Source organism: Urocitellus parryii, chromosome 4, assembly GCF_045843805.1.
Source record: "Urocitellus parryii isolate mUroPar1 chromosome 4, mUroPar1.hap1, whole genome shotgun sequence".
Lineage (NCBI taxonomy): Eukaryota > Metazoa > Chordata > Mammalia > Rodentia > Sciuridae > Urocitellus > Urocitellus parryii.
The window spans coordinates 23,575,897-23,595,697 of NC_135534.1; the positions used below are offsets into that span (position 1 = coordinate 23,575,897).

Sequence of the window (19,801 nt, forward strand, 5' to 3'; positions counted from 1 at the left end):
TAGCGTGTGAACTACTGTGAAGGCTCCCTCTGGAGGTCCACACTCACCACACTTCCCATCCCATAACCTGAGTGTCAAGTGAGGCCAGTGAAGAACATGAACGTGAAATGTCTAAAGGGACCTTGGATTATCCAAACTGATCAAGGCAACTCCCTTCTGCTGTTTGTAGTACTTCTGTCATAAATTTTAACTTTGGAAGGTCTTACTGTCTTAATTTTATAGCACCATACTTATTTATATTTTCTCTTTCAGTTGTTCTTTGCTATTTCAGAATGTCTGAGTTTCCATCTGGGTTAGTTTTCTACTGCCCCCAAAAATCCCTTTCGTGTTTTTTTTTGTGCAAGTCTGCTGGTAATGGATCTATTTTTGGTGTACTAAAATCTTTATTTTAAAAACTGGAATATCCAACAATCCAGAAAGTTCTTTCATGCTTTCCGGTCAACATCTTCCTCCACAAAGTGATTGCTGACCTGACTTCTATCCCCACAGGTGAGTTTTGCCTATTCTAGAACTCCACACAGTTGAAACTGTACATTGGCCAACTTCTTTTGTTAGCATATTGCTGAGGTTTGTGAATGTTGGTTCTTTCTTGCTAAAGAGCATCCAATGTATGATCCAGTGTCTCTCCATCTTCCACTCATGGGCATCTGTTTCCAATTTCAGTAGCTATTGGGAATAGCTGCTGTGCACATTTTCTAACAAGTATTTTTTGACATGTTTTCATATATCTTTGATAAATATTCAGGAATAAAATTACTGGGTTATACATGCTTAGCTTTTTAATAAACTGCCAACTTGTTTACAAAATGATGATCCCATTTTACCCTCCTGCTAGCAATACAGGAGGGCTCCTGTTGCTAGCTACCCACCCTCTCCAACATTTGCTATTATCAATCTTTCATTTTAACCCTTCTAGAAAAGTATGTAAATGATATCTCATTGGGTTTTAGTTTGCATGTGTAGTTCTTTATGTTCTGGATTCAGGTCCTGTGTCAGATACATGAGCTGCGAATATTTTATGTTCGTGGTTTGTCTATTTTCTTAAGTATCTGTTGAAGTTTTAATTTTGATGAAGCCGAATTTATCAATTTTCTTTTATGTAATTCATGCTTTTTATGTCCTAAGATTTTTTTTACCTACATACACTGGGGACTTGAATATATCCTCTTATATTTTGTTCAGGTAGTTTTATTGTTTTAGCTTCACTTTCCTGTTGTCCATGACTCATCTCCAGTTGGCGATTGTGGATGTGAGTTGCACTCTTCCCCTTGTATCTGAATATCCAGCTGCTCCAGAAACATCTTGTTGAAGAGATTTTTACTTTCCACATTCAAATACTTTGGTGCTCCTGCAATCACCTGACCATACATGTATGGCCTCCTATTCTGTTCATTGGCTTATTTGTCTATCTTTTGGCCAATATCACACATAATGAATATTGTATTTACTTTACATTGCAGGGTATTTTCAGGTGCAGCATTCTAAGTTGGCAGTGTTTTTATTCAGCAATCGAGATGTGTCATTCCTTTGCATTCTGGTCCTACTGCTCCTGTTGAGAAGCTGGCTGTCAGTTATAGTTGTTCACTTGAAAAAACATATATTTTTTCTCTATCTTGAGATTTTATTCTATCTTTTGTTTATAGAAGTTGGCTATGATATTATAGTGGGATTTCTTCACAGACTTTCTTGAGTCTGTAGAATAACATCTTTCATCTTTTTTTTTTTTGGGGGGGGGTACCAGGAATTGAACTCAGGGGCACTCGACCACTGAGCCACATCTCCAGCCCTATTTTGTATTTATTCAGAAACAGAGTCTCACTGAGTTGCTTAGTGCCTTGCTTTTGCTGAGGCTGGCTTTGAACTTGTGATCTTCCTGCCTCAGCCTCCCAAGCTGCTGGGATTACAGGTATGTGTCACTGTGCCTGGCTTTTTTTTTTGGAAATTCTTAATCATTACCTCTTCAACCATTGCTTCTGCCCCATTCTCTCTCCTCTTCCAGGTATTCCACATGTGGACTTTTCTTTCTGGATGTATATCACATGTCCTTCATGCCCTTATCTGAAGCCCCCTTAAATTCCTTTTATGTCTTACTGTTTCAGTTTGGATATTTTCTAATAACCTGCCTCAATCTATCATTCATTTCTTTTGCTACAACAAATTATATATTCTACTAATTTGATTTTTAAAATTGTAGTAAATACTGCATTGTTATTTTAAAGTCCTTGCCTTAGCTCCTATGCCTGGGTCATCTGTGGGTATATTTCTATTGTTTTTCCTTTCCTCTTGGTTTTCAGTCCCAACTCTTGGGTGTCCCGTACAATTTTATTAAAGGTGTCTAAAAACTGCAGAGGTTCCAGATGACGTTATCTTCTTAAGGAGAGCATTCACCCTTTCTTCACTACGGCAAGGAAAGTGTTATAAATGTAACCTAATCACCGACTGCTGAGTTGGCTGACACTCCAATGTGGAAAGGCTCATTTTCCTGTTTTGTTTCTTCATAAAAAGCTCATCTCCAGACCTTCCAAATGAAATCCTGGGATAGTTATCAGATGTCCCTGTTTTCAGTGGTGGGCCCTGCCTCTGCCGTATGGTGGGATTGCCAAAACTGTTTTTTCAGAGCTTTCTGCTTGGCTCCCTGGCCCCCTGTGTCTTGTAGTTTCAGACGAGACTGGGCACATTCAGGATGGTATGGCCATAGATTGATCTGTAGTTTCAGGATATGCCAGTGGACTGTCAAGATTACTACTCTGTTCTCTGCCCAGCTTCTTATAAAGATTTTGGCTCTTCTAGTGTCCAATTTTATTCCTCTACCCCTGCAACAATTTCAAATTCTGTTGATTATTATGTCTGAATCCTCACCCTCCTGTATTACAACAGATTATGCTAAAAAAGAAAATATATTTTCTGTTCTTTTTTCTTCTTTAAGAAGAAAAAATTTGAATATTTCTTGTCATTCTCTCTGATCTTTTATGCCATGTCTAGCCCATTCTGCAGTGTCTAGCCCATTTTTCTAAAGGATTGTTGTTTTTCCTTTTTCTTTTTAGATGCTCCTTAGAAATTAGGTTTTAAAACACTTTATTTCTAATATACTACACTATTGTGCTCAGATTTTCATTTACCTTTTTAGTTTCTTTAGTGTATATTTAAATGCAAGTTCAAAATCTTTATATAATTTATTTTATTAACCTTCTTTATAATGTTTGAATTCTGAGCCAATTAGAAAAAATTTATTACATTAAGGTTATAGAGAATTCCTATGTATTATTTTTGTACTTATGAGATCATGTTTATATTAATTTAAATCTGAATCATTTGAAATTTATCTTGGTATATATGGAATAATGTGCTTTAGCTTTACCTTTCTCCTTATCCAGATTTAAAACATGCACTTGGGGAATGAAGGGAAGGGAGGGGGATGGGAATGGGAAAGACAGTAGAATGAATCAGACATTGCTTTCCTGTGTTCATATATGAATACACCCCCAGTGTAACTCCACATCATGTACAACCACAAGAATGGGAAGTTACACTCCATGTATGTATAACACATTCTACTATCATGTGTAACAAAAGAGAACAAATAAAAAATAAAAAGAAAACCTTGCTCAGTCCAACACAAATTAAACCAAAAAAACAACAAAACATGCATTTCTCCTCACTGTTGAGATGTTGTCTTTATAGTAATATTAAATGGCCACATGCAGTCAGCTTCCTGTCCTTTCCCACTGACCTGTGTTTTCATGTACACTATCAAATTGTTTTAATTAAAGATTTCATGTATGTTTTAATAGAAGATTAAATCCTCCTTTTCTCCAACTGTTCTTTTTCACAATTTACCTGGAGATTCTTGCTTGTCCATTCTTCCAGATGGACTTAGAATTGTTTTTTTGGAAGCAGAGAAGACAAGGCATTTTTATTGTTATTACAGTAAAATGACAAATTAACTTAGGGAGAAATAAACATTCTCCTGATGCTGAGACTTTACATTTAAGAGTATGTTACATCTTTCAGATATGTTTTATATTTTTCCTCACTTAGGTTTTAGAAATTTTAAAAAGTTAAAATGGAGATTGAACAAATTATGTGCATGTGTATCATGACAATAATGAATCCCACTATTATGTATAATTATAATGTATGAATAAAAAATTTAAAAATTCTCTTTTCTTTTGGGTTTTTGCTATGTATCTGAAAGCTATTTATCATTTTATGGTAGTTTTACTCATTCTAGCTTAATCTATTTTGGTCAGAGACACATGCTAAACAATAATAATTACTGAAGTCCTCTTTAGGCTCAATCATATGTTAAGTGTGTACATATGGTAAATATTCTTTCTTGCAAACTTGAAAAAACTAAAATATGCATTCTGTCACTGTCAGATGCAATGTTCTGTATATGGCAATTGGGTCAGGTATGTAATTGTGTTAGTAATTTTCTCTGCTTGTTTTAGCAGTTATTATGAGAAATATATTAAAATCTATCTAGATTGGGATTATGTGTTTTTTCTTTGAGATATGTCAGTGTTTATATATTTAAAGCTATGTTATTAAATTCATAGTTTATGGAGCTCATCTAACTTGTGTTATTTAATCTGCATTAGTTTTCTGTGTCTACTGTGACAAATGAACAAAAATTTGATGGTTTAATAGAACAGAAATTTACTCTTTTGTAGACCAGACATCTGAAATCAGTACTACTGGGTTGAAATTAGTGTGTCAGGGGTGTACGCCCTCCAGAGGATCTAGAGAAGAATCTGTTTCTTACCTCTTTTGGTCTCTGGTGGCTGCTAGCATTCTTTACCTTGAGGCCTTGTCACTTCAACCTCTGTCTCTGAGGTCATATTGCCATCTCCTCTTCTATCTATGTCAAATCTCCCCCTTCCTCCCTCTTTATAAGAATACATGTGATTGGATTTAGTACCCACTTAGGTAATTCAAAATAATCTCTCCATCTCTCAATACTTAATCTAATCTGAAAAACTCTTTTCTGTCATATAAGGTAACTTGCATAGGTTCCAGGGATTCAGACATAGGTGTCTTTTGGGGGCCACTTCAGCCTACAACAGGTCCCTTGGTCATTATGAAGCACACCACTTTAACAAGCTTCTTTAAAGTTCACTTTTTCTGTTAAGAGTGTAACCACACCAAATTTCTTTTATTACTGTTTATATATATTACTTCCATATCTGAACCTTCAACCTTTCTGTATTCTAATATTTAAAGTGTTTCTCTCATAAGCAGCAATATATAGTTAGATTTAAAAAACCTGGTCCACACTTAATTCTTAAATTAATAGTGGTTTTGTACTTATCTAATGATGTACTTGCATCTGTATTTACTATTTGTGTTATAGTTTTATGTGCTTTTATCTTTATTGTTTTATGTTGGATTAATCAAATATTTTACATTATTCCATTTCCTTCTATTAATTATATTTTAAAAGAAATTTTTAATAGCCTAGGGCATAAAACATGTATTATTAAAGTCCAATGCAAATTGTTACTTTCACTGCTTGGCTGATATCAATTAAAACTCAGGACTTTTAAACTCCATTTATTTCCCCCTTATCACTTATGCTGCTGTTACCATAAATTCTAGATAAGCACAAAATTGAAACTGCTCAGGGTGCAATAATTATTATTTTGTACAGTTCTGCTTGTCTGTATTTTTCTTTCCAGTGTTCTTCATTTCTTCTTGCATTTTCCTGAGGAGTTCCATTTTCCTGAGGAGTTCCATTTTTTTTTTTTTTTTTTTTTTTTTGTGATGCTGGAGATTGAACCCAGGGCCTTGTGCATGTGAGGCAAGCACTTTACCCACTGAGCTCTAACCCCAGCCCATTCCCTTTAATTTTTATGTCAGTGCAGCCCTACTGGTGCCAAATTCTCTTCCGTTTTTGTTCTACTGAACTCATCTTTATTTTCGTTGTTTTTGAAGGATATTGTTGCCGGCACAGAATTTTAGGCTTGTAGTTTTCTTTGTCTAGCACTTTAAAGATGTGACTACACTGGCTTCTGGTTTCATCACATCTATTAAGAAGCAACTGCTCTTACTGTTGCTTTTTTACTTGGAAGAAATGTGGGCCACATGTTCGCCACTACTAGCAATTTCTTCTAAAAGACTTTCCATTTTGGAGGTTCCCAGCATACTTCACTCTCCCATGCAGGCCAGGTATTGTGACAAACCCTGAGCCATTCTGTGCTGGCCACTGTACTGGATAGATGACTGGAGCTAGAGCCTGGCTTCCCACTCTTTCAGCCTTTCCAGGAGACTCCAAGTGTGTGAATGACACTATTTTGTGTGTCTAGCCTTGGCTGCATGGTGACTTCATCTGACACCAGCTGAAGTGCCTGGCTGAGCCTAGTCCAGACAGCAGGCCTGTGGACCATAAATGGTTTTGCCATAATGTGCCTATGTGTGATTTTTTTTCTCCTTATTGTGCTTGGGGTTTGTTGAGCTTTTAGAATTTGTAGGCTGATATCTTTCATCCATTTTGGAACATTTATTGCTTATTTCTTCTGCCCCGTTCTCTCTTCTCTACCTCTGAGACTTCAATTAGTTTTCCATCATGGTTCTTATGCTCTTACCAGCTTTTTCCCATTCTTTGTGGTTTAGTTTGCATATTATTCTAATTTACCAATTCCTGGCTCTAATGTGTTCAATCTGATATTAAACCCACTCAAAGAGTTCTTTTGTTATTGTATTTTAAAGTTCTAGAAAGTTGATATTATTCTTTTTTTATAGCTTCTAAATCTCTGGGGAAAATGTCTTTTTCAGCTATTCCCTTCATCTTTTCCTCTGTTTTTGTGAACGTACTAATTGTGGTTATTTTAAAGGCTTTGTGTATTAGCTAAAGTATCTGGATCATCTGTGTGTCTGCTCCTATTGTCTGTATTTTGTTTTGTCATCAGCCAGGTTTCTGTCTCTTTGCATTTCTTTCTTTCTTTTTTTTAAATGCTAGGACACACAATTTTTAATTTTTTTAAGTTTTCAATGAATGTTTATTTATTTATATGTGGTGCTGAGAATTGAACCCAGTGCCTCACACGTGCTAGGCCAAGTGCTCTACCACTGTGCAATGACTCCAGTGCCTCTAGCATTTCTTAAACTGTCTTCTAGTGCTTGTATGTTAAAACCAGAGGGTCCAGATGGCACTAGACTTCAGCGGTGCAGGGACTTCCTTCCTTCCACTAGGCAAGTGTAGTGACAGACGGGTCAATTCATTCCTATTCATACCTTGTTCTTAAATTAATAGATATACCGAGATGGGTTGGGCTGGCTTGCAGTTTCATTTAAGACTCAATCACCTCTGGATCATCCCTGTTCCTTAGTGTGGCACTGAGAGATTTTGATTAAAAGCCCCTGGTGGGTGTCTGTCTTAAAAGGCTTTCCCTTTTAGAGGTTCCCTGCATACTTCACTCTCGCATACAGGCAGCTTCCAGATGAAAGTCTTGAGGGAAAGACCAACCATGTGCTTAATGTTGGCTCTTTGTTTCCTAAGAAATGTGAAATGAAAATATTTTACTCTACTTTTATTTATTTATTTTTTAAGTTGTTAGGAAAATTCCCCAGACTCCTATGTGGCCTTAGTGCTAATTAAATGCTCCTTGGAAAGAAACTGGCTGTATGTTCCATTTCCAACCCGTTAATCCCTCCTTGTGCAACTGCGACAAGTCTTGCTGTCTTTCTTTTCCCCAGCATTTGCTTTTTCTGTGGACTAGGCCTGATTCTTAGCTCAGATCCAGAATCAGCAAAAGCCCCCATGGGGGTTGGGGATGGGGGAACTGAACAGCTGGTCACTGGCAACTCACCTTGGAAAGGTTCTTCTGTCACTACTAATTGAGTTCTTTCATGTCCCACTGCTTCTGCAGTTCTGTGATGCCTTCATAAATATGAATTTAAAGGTTTACCTGGCTCTTTCAAGTTATTACAATTTACTGACCTTTCCTGACCTACTACATCCTAACTGGAATATTAATTTTATACGTGTATTAATTTTTAATCTGTTACCTGATTAAATTCTCTTATTCTTTGCTTTTCCATTAATTATTTTGGATTATAATCTTATTAGATACAAGTAGGCAGTCTGAATGTCTTTGTTTTCTTTCTCTACATCAATATTCCCATATTCTTGTTAAATAGAGTAGATACAGTGGACATTCTTATCTTGTTCTTAAACAGGGAAGTGCATAGATAACATGTTGTAAGGTCCTGGCTTGTCTCCTATATATAATACCTATGTTAGACACATACATGTCTGACATACACGTATACACATATATATACTTAGCATGATTATATATATACACACATACATAACACATATAACAATATCATGTTAAGTATCTACCACTTCCTAAGTTAGAGTTCTCAATATAAGTTGGTATAGGATGTGTCCAATGCTTGTGCAAGTTTGGGTATACTTATATGATTTTCCCCTTTATCTCTTTAAATATGAAAAATATTCATGGTTTATAAATAGTGAACCAATCTTGCATTCCTGGGGTATCTGGTCATGATTGATGTGTATGTGTGTGTGTGTGTGTATTTTTAATATGCTGCTGGATTCTGTTTGTTAATATTTTGTTTAATACATTTGAATTGAGGTTCACAGTTTTTGATATATATTTTTTTCAGATTTGGGTATCAATGATGTTATGGTTTAGATGTGGTGCCCCCCACATCTAGCTCACGTGTGAGATAATACAAGAAGGTTTGGAGGAGAACTGATTGGGTTGTAGCTTTAAAACCTAATCAGAGAATTAATCTGTGATGGGATTAATTGAGTGGTATCTGGAGGCAGGTGGGGTGTGGCTGCAGAAAATGGTTCATTAGGGGTGTGGCTATGGGGTATATATTTTGTATCTGGAGAGTGGGGTCTCTCTCTCTGCTTCCTGATCATCATGTGAGCTGCTTCCCTTTGCCATGCTCTTCGGCCATAATGTCCTGCCTCACCGTGAGCCCCGAGGAATAAAGCTGGCCACTTACAGACCTCTGAAACCGTAAGCCCCTAAATAACCTTTCCTCTTCTGCAGTTGTTCTAATCGGGTCTTTCAGTCACAGCAGCAAAAAAGCTGACTAAAACAAATGATATATTTGCTTCATAAATAAGTTTTCTTTCAATTCTCTGAAATATAGCAGCACTGGCATTTTTTGGTCTTTAAAGATTCGTTAGAAATGTCCCTTGAAGTCATCTGGGCCTAGTGAATTTATGGCTGGAGTTAACTCTTTTCTCCATTTTTTTCCTATACCAATTTTTCTGAATTTGACTCTGTCTCTACTAAGGTCAATTGTTGTAAGTTGTTCTTTTTTACAAATGTCATCTAAGTTTTAAAATTTATTTGAATAAATCATATAGTTTCTTGTTTTTTTCAAAGTAGTCTTATTTTTTAATATTCTATTTTGATGGTTAGTTCTTATTTTTGTTTATTCAGGCAATCTCCTTTTCATGTACTAGCTAGTGATTTGTCTATTTTATTAATATATGTAAGAAATCAACATTTAGATTATTTCTATCAATTTTCTGCATAATCCATTCTTTTCTCTGTGTTAATTCTTTTCTTTTGCGTTGTTTTGTTTTGGTTTGTATTCCTCTCTTTGGGTGTTTATGTTTTCTTCTTTTTTGCACTTTTACTCATTTGGGTATAATGTTATGAAAATTCCTCTGATATCTGTTCAAGATCCATTCTGATATTTTGTTTTCACGATTACTTTCAAGGAATCACAACTTATATTTTATACTTCCTCCTTGACTCAGGATCTGCTTACATAATGTTTAGAATTTCTAGGCGGAAGAACATTTTTGTCATTGAGATTAAACACAGGGGTGCTTAATCACCGAGCCATACCCCCAGCCCTTTTTATTTTTTGAGACAGGGGCTTGCTGAGTTGATGAGGCTAGCTTTAAACTTGCTATCCTCCTGCCCCAGCCCCCTGAGCTACTAAGATTACAGGCATGAGCCACCTTGCCTGGCTTTTCTTGGCATTAATTCTTATTTTATTTTTTGAATTCTGATTAAAGAATATTTTCTTCTTTGTAATTTATGTTTATGGTGCCTTTGTCTAGTATGAGATAACTGTATTTAGGTAGATTTGTCTCTGTGTTTTCTATTTTGTACCATTGGTCTACATGTCTGCTTTGGTGCAATACCATGCTGTTTTTGTTATTATACTTCTGTAGTATAGTTTAAGGCCTGGTATTTGTGATGCTTCCTGCTTTGTTTTTCTTGCTAAGCATTGCTTTGGCTATTCTGGGTCTCTTATTTTTCCAGATGAATTTTATGGTTGCTTTTTCTATTTCTATGAAGAATGTCACTGGGATTTTAATAGAAATTGCATTAAATCTCTATAACGCTTTTGGTAGCATGGCCATATTGACAATATTAATTCTGCCTATCCAAGAGCCTGGGAGATCTTTCCATCTTCTAAGGTCTTCTTCAATTTCTTCCTTTAGTGCTCTGTAGTTCTCATTGTATAGGTCTTTCATCTCTTTTGTTACATTGTTTCCCAAGTATTTTTTTTTTTTTTGAGACTATTGCGAATGGGGCAGTTTTCCTAATTTCTCTGGCAGTGGATTCATCACTGATGTATAGGAACACATTTGATTTATGGGGTTGATTTAATATCATGTTACTTTGCTCAATTCATTTACTGGTTCTAGAAGTTTTCTGGTGGAATTGTTTTTTATCTTCTAAATATAGAATCATGTCACCAGCAAATAGGGATAGTTTGAATTCCTCTTTTACTATGCATATTCCTTTGGGTTTAGCATAGATAGCTTTTACAATGTTGAGGTATATTGCCTAGCAAGCACAAGGCCCTGGGTTCCATCACTAGCACTGCAGAAAGAAAAAAACCAAACCAACCAGTTCCTCATTTATGTCTTCTGTTTTCCTTAGGCATTATCCATCATGTTTATTTGTTCTTGTATTCCTTTTTGTTTTGTCTTCATTTGGAAATTATTTATTTATATTTCTAATATTCTGTTGACTCTTTTCAAATCTTCCTTTAGCCAATTACCTTGTGGTTTGGTTTTCCTAATTTTAAGTTGTTCTTTCACAAGTTATATCAGTTCAGTGAGGGTATCTAAGGAGGCCCAGCTCCACCAGGCATTGGCTCAAGGCTCTGTACTCAGCTTATTAACATCTCTCCTCAAGGTAGAGTAGAGCCCCCCCACGCCCCCCCAAGCTCTAGCCCCAGCTTTTTGGCTAGTTCCCACTTCATGTTTCTGCCTTTTTTTGTTTTGTTTTGTTTTAAATGAAGAGAAAGGTTTTTATAGACATACTTTTTATAAGACCAACAATAACTTTAAAAGAAAAGTGCCGAAGTGAAAGAATCTCTCTTGGAGACTAATCTGCTATGTTAGAGGTCAGGTGTCAAGGACTTTTTCTTTCTTTTGAAAGTCAAATAATTTGTTTGAATAAGCACTGTTGCTGCTTTGGATTAGTTTTCCCTAACATTTAGTATGTGCTTGTAAATCTATTTCATAGAAATAAAATAAGACTGGCTGTGTTGTGTTTATTTAACTCTTTCCTATCATACTCTCTTCAATTCTTTTTAACTCTTTGATTTTGGTCTTCTCACTTCTGTCCTATATGTCCCTTTTTGTGTTTGTGTTATAGTCTTTTGTTGCTTCTTCTAGTGTTGTCACTTTCTGGGGTTGTTTTCTATTTTCTTCTGTTTTCACAGTCTTTGCTAATCTCTTCCTACGTTTTTATGTTTTTTTCTATGATTCATGAATAAATTTATGAAATTTGTGAAAATAAATTTATGAATAAATTTTAAAGTTCACAGCCCAGTAAACTTATTTGTAATCTATCCCACAATCCTATTGTTTTTTTACTGAATGTTCTCTGGTTAATTTACTGTTCTTTCCTCTCTGGCTTTCTTATATGTTTGTATCAATGCTGTGGCTGCTTTGTTTAATTACCAGGGATTTTCCTGGTTGGGCTACATAAAGTTTCTTTAGGTAGTGGATTTCTGACATATTCTGAAATTGCTAGCCTAGCCCAGATTATGCTACAATTTGTCCTGTATGGCTTCTGTGTTGATCTTAACTGCTTTGGAAACCTTTATGTTTTTTTTTGAATCTGGGGAGCACATCTGTGCTTTACTTCATTATAAATGGACTATGCTAATGGATTTTTCCATGTGTGATACTGAGGAAGGAGGTGGTTCTCCTGCACTGTCATGCACTGGAGCTTGAGCTGCTTTTCCTAATCACTATTATACAACCTCTTGAGTATGATACAGTAATAAAATGGAGAGGTTCTTAGCCATAAAGTAACAAAATTAAAAACCTCTCTTTACAAAAATATCACACAGAAGTAGATGAGTAGTCTGAGATTTTCAATTATGTTTTCTGTAGGCTGTTTGAAAATGCAGTTTTGTAAATACTTTGCTTCAAGATTTCAAGAGAAAAGCTATTTCAAGGTATAATGCCCATCAATCATCCGAAAGCCAAACTTCCTTCACCAAAGGAACACCTGCCTTATTTCACATACCTAGATTCCATGGTTGCCAATACCAGCATCTCTATAAACCTAAGCTGGAGTGAGATGAGAAATCGACTTGATTCAGTCTCCCATAGGAGGTAAAATAAGAGGAAGAAAAAAATGTAACCAAGTAAAGGAATAACGAATGGAAAAGTCATTAAAATGTCCTGACATGTCATACTACCCCTTTGGTCACTGAATGTTAGTTAATAGAAGAGGTGAGAACCATTTAGGGACAAATAATCTGGAAAAGAAGTCAGAAGGTAGACAATTATTTCTAGAGCTTCTGCAGGGTGCCTTACCTTTTCCAAAACTTTGGCAATTCGGGTGCCAATTTGTTCAAGTGACTGTTGTGGATATTGGTCTTTACCAAGATTTTGCAATACCTAGAAGAGAAGGAGATGGCAAATTAGAGGAGTGAAGGTAAAGCAGATTCCATATGACAGTGCTGAGGCTGAACTGGGCACAGGAGCATGAGGGCAGGCACGTGGCTTCTGCAGTTCTGTTGGTGAGGTAGTCTGGGAAAGACACATTTAAGGACATCTGCCATCCTCTCAGCCCTCTCCCACTTAGTAAAAATACAAACATGTAAAACATATTCACTCTAACGATATTAGAAAATAAGGGAATTGAAAACTATTTGTAATCTTGTCACCCAGACACAGCTACTCTATGTATGTATATGTTTATATGTGAGTATGTTTTAGATACTTTTCTATGTATACTTACATTATTTTTCTCATGAAATATGGGATTATACCACATACTGTAACCTATGTTTTCACATAATATATTCTGAAAATTTCTTCATGCTGATAAATCTATTTCTATCCAATCTTCCTACTGGTATCATTGCATAGTATGTCTGTACCAAAATTTATTTAGCCCATCTTCTGGTGTAGGTATCTATGGTATGTCTTCTGATCATCTTTGAGGTCTATTCTTTGCTAGGTATAAGCTGGATCTGTCCTCTCCCTCTTCTTTAGAATGCCATCAGGAGAATTAACTGCTTCACATACTTCTCTCATGAGCCTCTATCTGATAGCAAGGCAGAATACTACGCACCTAGAGGGATAAGTCAAATTAAAAATTTTGTAGTAATAAAGAAAGCACTGGCTCAGTCCCAGGGCCTGAAAGACATTACACTAGATCTCAAGCCCACCTAGATAACAGCTAACTGAAAAATAGCAAAAAATGAGTCCTGGCCATTTGTACTTTCACAACAGTGAGGCTAAAAATGCAACAGGCTGAACAAAGCTGAGCACTCACCTCTGTCAGCTGACTCTCACCAGTGTAGTGCAGACTGGCTCGGTTGGACACCCCGTGCAAGTGGTCCAGGGTATGCATGCTCGTGGGGAGATTGCCATTGCACAGGGGCTCTGTTGCTGGCTGCTGTATGGGGGTGGCAAAGTCTATGTGTTCTGTGATGCTGGAAAATGAAGAATACCACATGAGCCAAATCCAAGTGGGTAGAGTGACGAGCACTAACAATCTGCTGCCCATGACTTCCACCTCCTCACTTCCACAAACTCCTCACCGGGGAGGTTTCCAAATGGGTGGGTTTTCTCGTAGGACTTCTTCCAGGGTACAGATGGTGATAACACATATACCTGGTTCCTATCTTTTCCTTTATGCACAAAAGCACATTTGTCCCCATAGAAGAAGTCCCCAAAAGGCTTGATAGTAAATTCTCTACAGACATGGCTGTGCATTATGCTATGTGTAAGAAATATTTTCCTTTATGACTCCAAGTGAATTTTATAGACACAACTGTGCCCTACACTGTGTATAAGATGTTAGATACTTTCCTTTAGGACCCCAAGAGGGCATTTTCCCACTACACAGGGGTTACATGTTATAGACTATCATATGTGCTGATAATGGCAAGTTGGCACTGCAGAATTTTACTTCAAAAATCAAGTTCAAACAAGCCATTTAAAAATTTTAACATATCAGGTAGCCATTCATTCATTCATTCATTATTTATACAGAACTTATTACATGTCAGACCTCAGGGCTACAATAATTATATTTAAAAGTAATACAGAAAATATGGTTCCTTCTGTGTGCTCATCATCTTGTGCAGGACTCACTTATTACAGATGTGGTAAGTTAGAAAAGATCAAACGATGGCATAATGAATGGTATATATTTCCTCTGCACCATGAGGAGGGGGCTGTTTCATGAAGGCTTCCCAGAAGAAGTAAGATTTACGTAGAAAATCTTAAGTATGAATGAACCAGGTGAGAAAAGTAGTGAGAACAACATTGCAGGTAAAGGCCACAGCACATGGAGGGAGGGCAAAGCTGAAGGTGGCAAGACAGGGCGCAGAGCAATAAGAAGTTACCAGAGTGTTTTAAATATGATTTGACTTCCCAGGTGCGGTAGCACACGCCTGTAATCCCAGTGGCTCCAAAAGCTGAGGCAGGAGGATCGTAACTTCAAAGCCAGCCTCAGCAATTCAGCGAGGCCCTAAGCAACTTAGCAAGAAAGACCCTGTCTCTAAATTAAAAATAAAAGGGGCTGGGGATGTGGCTCAGTGGTTAAGCAACCTGAGTTCAATTCCCAGTACCAAAAAAAAAAAAAAAAAATTTTTTTTTTTGACTTGTATTCAGATAATTCTGAGCACTGAGGAGTGAATGGATCAAGTAGGACAAGAGTGCAAGAGTGCACAGAGCAAGAGGGCAACAGGAGGAAGCTGAGTGGAGATGATAGTGCTGTTTCAGAAGGAAGCAGTGGTAATGGAGTAAATGATTTGGAAAAGTACTCAGCGAGTAAAAGTGGCAAGAATTGGCACAGACTGGGTTTAATGGAGAAGGGAGAAGGGTTATTAAGGATGATGCCTTGGATTCCTGGCCTAAAGTTAAGTATGATGCCTTGGATTCCTAGGGATGTTTATTAAAATATGAAATGAAACAACAACAAAAAAGAACCAGTGATTTTTTTTTAAAATGGATTGTGGGCAAGAAATTCATGGGTTTTGTTTTCTTGTGCTTGGGGTGCCTAAGAGAGATGTAGATAGAGGGTTCAGTAGATGAGTCCATAAATGAGTTGAGGGCTTTGAAGAATGATCTGGGCTGGAGATCTAAATTTGGGAGTTATTAATTTATCAGTGGTGAATGCAGTTTGAGAGTAGGTGAGTCTGAGAGTGATTGTAAAATCAGAAGGCTTAGTGGTAAACCTTGGGGAGTTCCAACACAGACAGAAAAAGCCCGTAATACATTGACCAATGAAAAAAAGCAGTTACCAGAGAGGCAACTGTGTTTGGCCCGAATCTGGCACTTTTGGTAAGTCTGGACTTGCTCTGGCTGCCCTACAAGTGTACAGTGTTCACAAGAGACCATGGGTTTGTTTCTACAAGGGATCTAACCTTCAACTCAACAAAGTTACACATGATTTCTGATGGCTTCTCCAAAATGTGGGTGAGTGCACTAAGAGCAAGGGCACGTTCACAGCTTCCCTGTCATGACATGAGTCCATTCTGTGGCTGTGGTCAGCAATGGTCATCCTTGGCTGACCACAGCTCCAGGAAGGCTACTCTTCTGAGAGCTGTTGACAAAGAGGACATCCCTAAAGTCAGCTATAGCCCAGTGGGCCTGCTGTTGCAATGTCATGAAGAAAGGAGAGGTTGAAGATACTCACTCAATGTTTTTTGAAGAAACTGCAAGCCAGGTACTCACGATGGCAGTCAGCTCTACCCAGCGGAGCTTGAGGCACTCATCTGGGCTGGGCCACCCCAGACTCTGGTAGTCTCGTTTTTTTCCTGGAAGGAAAGTATGCCATGAATGGACATAACTATAAAGGTGATTATTCCATCCAGATGAGCGCATTTGGTGATGCCAGTCATTCTTTAGGGTTTAATCATTTCCATAGTCAACAAACACATCTAATTAAAATCTTGTCATTCATGGCAACAGGAGTAAAAGTCATATTTGAATAAAGCCTTATTCTTGAAATTAGTTGAAGTAAAAATAGAATGCTTTGTTGGATTTAAGGTTGATCAACATAAATAAGGATTAAGGTATTCTTTTTTAAAAATATTTATTTTTTAGCTTTAGGTGGACACAATATCTTTATTTTATTTTTATGTGGTGCTGAGGATCGAACCCAGTGCCTCACTCATGCCAGGTGAGTACGCTACTACTTGAGCCATATCCCCAGACCCCAGAATTAAGATATTCTTAAATGTTAGCATTCTTACTTAATTTTACCCTCCTATATTTTGATTAAGACAAATTTAATTTAGAAGAAACTTATATCTCAAATGTAAGGTTTCTCAAACTGACACTGTTGACATGTTGAGCTAGTTATTTTGGTTGTAAGACCTGTCCTGTTCATTGGGGAACGTTTATCAGCATCTCTGTCCTCTACCTACTAGAGGACAGTTACACCAGCCCCGGTTACACCCACCCCAAATGTCTCCAGATGCTGCCAAATATCCCTGGGGGACAAAATCACCCTTTGGTGGAGAACCACTGCTGTAAAGAAAAGCATCAGGGTGGGAAATGATGATGAGGAAAGGCTGCCATTTGTTACAAGGGCACTTGCGGTGTATTCAGGTCCTGGGCTAGGTGCTGTACATTCACAACCTCAGGAGGCAGGCTTTAATCCTCCCATCTCACATGAGATAACAGGGACTCAGAGAGAGTGAGTGACCTGCCCAACATGTGGTAGAGCAGGTAGCAGGGCTGGAATCCAGCCCAGGTCATTTGACTCTCACACCAATGCTTCCAATCAGCACACTATTCAATGCTATTAAAGCTGTTTGTTTTATTATGTATTTATTTATTTTTTGGCATCAGGAATTGAACCCAGTGACATTTCACCACTGAACTATATCCCTAGTTTTTGGAGACAGGGTCTTGCTAAGTTGCTGAGGATATCACTAAGTTGCTCAGATTGGCCTCAAATTTGGGAATTTCCTGCTTCATTCTCCCCTGTCGCTGGGATTACAAGTGTTGACAGCATGACAGATAAAGCTCTGTTTGTTGATATCCTACACAAGTACTACCTTTTGGGTTTAGGCCCTTTTTCTAGATCAAGTCCTCAAGAAAAGAGTGGAACCAAGTCTCATCTGGGTAGGGGACTTATGAAGGAATTACAAGGGAATGGATGAGAGAAGAACTTGAGTTCTGCCTAGCACCTTTATCCTATAAGAATTTACCAATAACAGAAAACCATTTGAGGAACAGGCAGGGGTTTAAATTTAGATTTTAATAAAAAAGAAAAGAATGGTTTAGAAAAATTTCCAATTAACTCTGTTAAAATGAATCACTTTAGACATATCATAGGTTTTACAATAAAGCTTATTTTCCTTTTATATTTAAGAAATTCACTTGAAAAATATTTATTGAGCACCTATTATAAGGGGCTGAGAACTGTGTAAAACACTAGCAATACACACAGGAACAATAAGACAGCCTGCTCTTGAGCTCACAGTCTAGTGAGAAAGGCAAATAGACATCATTATACTATAATGGTAAGTGCTGGGGTGAAGGAAGAGAACACTTGCACAGAGAACAACTAATTCTGCTTGCAGGCACCAAGGAAGAGGTGGCACTTGAGTTTGAAGTTTAAGGATGAGTGGTATTTTAGCACCGCAGAGGTGGCATAAGGGCATTCCAGGCAGAGGGAACGGCATGTGCAAAGGCACAGATGTAAAATAAGAACATGGCTGGTTCAGAGAATGGTGCTGGAGGGCAGAGAGAGGCCAGGCTGTAAAGGGTCTTGTAGCCACACTAGGAAGTCTGCACTTTATCCTGCAGGCAATGGGAACACATCTCTCCATCTTGTTCACAAGGTATCATAAGAGGCTCGTTAAATGCCTTGCTGAGATCCAGTTACATTATGTCTATGGCACTTCCCTGGTCTTCCAGTCTAGTAGCCCTAACCAAAAAAGGAAATGAAATTAGTTGAGTGTTATGATTAGTTCTTAGAAAATCTATAATGGCTCTTAATGATCTCAACTTTTTCCCTACAGCTCACAAACTATCTGTTTCATACTTTGCTTTAGAACATTGTCAGGATTTCCCAGGAAGATTATGAGCTGACAGTAGACGGAATCTGTATTTATTTAAAAATTGGGATATTGAGCCTGTATTTCCACATGTCTTCCATGCTCAGAACTTCTCATTTTAATGGGAATAAGTGGTTCCATGATCTAACTTGCAAGCATGTTCAATGCCCCACCCCAAATTGAGTCCACTTAACACTGCTTTAGTGCTCTCATACTGTTTCAATCATATGTGGCTGTAATTTCCACTTTTGTAAGAAACTTTTAGATTTTTGTTTAAAAAGTAACACAGGTTTATTATGTAATATTTAGAACATGGAAAGGCTATAGAAGAAAATTTTTTAAAAATTACCTAAAGCACTGCATTACCCAGAGAGGACCACTTACAGCATTTTTTGTAACTCCTTTCTACACTTATGTCTATGCACTTGTTTATTATACCATATTTCACCAAATCTAAGATGTCATCAGTTGTAAGGTGAATATTGTTTTAAGCAATTTAACAAAGGAAAATAACTACAACTATTGTAAGATATAACCAATGGGTAAGATGTATCTGAATTTCAGAGATACTGAAATGTAAAAAAATATATAGTTGATAAAAAGAGCATATTTACTATTTCACAAGAATTGAAGTATTTCTATGCTATTTTATACACTGCATTTGTTCATCTGCTAGATTACAAACTATCCTGGTTGCATTGTACACAGCACAGACATGTTGTAATTTACTTATGCAGCTATAACATTCAGGTTGTTTTCAAATTTTTACTATAGTGAGCAACCCCACAATCAACTGCCATCTTTTGCACTACCTATTAGATGATTTATTTAGGGTAAATTACTGGAAGTAGAATTATTGGTATATTTTGAAATTTTTTTGTCTCTTGTAAAACTATACCCAAATTCATTTTATTAGCTTTTGCTGTTTATTACACATTTAAAAATAACTTGATAAGTGAAAATAGTGACTGACTTTTTATGTTTGCCCTCCTTTGATTGCTAGTAAGCTGAATTTCTCACGTGTTTAGTAATGCCTAAGTGTGTGTGTATGTATGTATATTTGGTGAAAAATCTGCTCATACTTTATTGAAATACCATACTGTATTTTTGATGTTGAGTTGTGCATCTGTTATTTAAATGATAGTGATATCCTTCATCATATATTCTATAAATATATAGAAATATTTGGAAAACCTTTCATTTCAGCCCTTTGTCTTTTTATTCTGTAGTGCTTTCTAGTGCCACATTATTTTTTTTCTCTCTTCCTTAGGAAAGTTCTTCACCCTAAGAACAA

At 37.0% G+C, this 19,801-nt stretch overlaps 1 protein-coding gene across 4 annotated transcripts in view; it reads right to left on the minus strand.

Annotated features, from left to right (window-relative positions):
- Ttc17 (tetratricopeptide repeat domain 17) overlaps positions 1 to 19,801 on the minus strand; it is a 106,257-nt gene that overhangs the window by 13,484 nt on the left and 72,972 nt on the right. For 2 of the 4 annotated variants that reach the window (XM_077798131.1, XM_077798130.1), the window contains 3 exons: positions 16,134 to 16,254; positions 13,761 to 13,920; positions 12,794 to 12,877 (listed from right to left, as the gene is read on the minus strand). In XM_077798131.1, coding sequence (XP_077654257.1) covers positions 12,794 to 12,877; positions 13,761 to 13,920; positions 16,134 to 16,254 — 365 coding nt within the window. Of the gene's footprint in view, positions 1 to 12,793; positions 12,878 to 13,760; positions 13,921 to 16,133; positions 16,255 to 17,753; positions 18,378 to 19,801 lie in introns of those variants that run through there. The other 2 variants (XM_077798134.1, XM_077798132.1) reach the window with 1 other exon arrangement.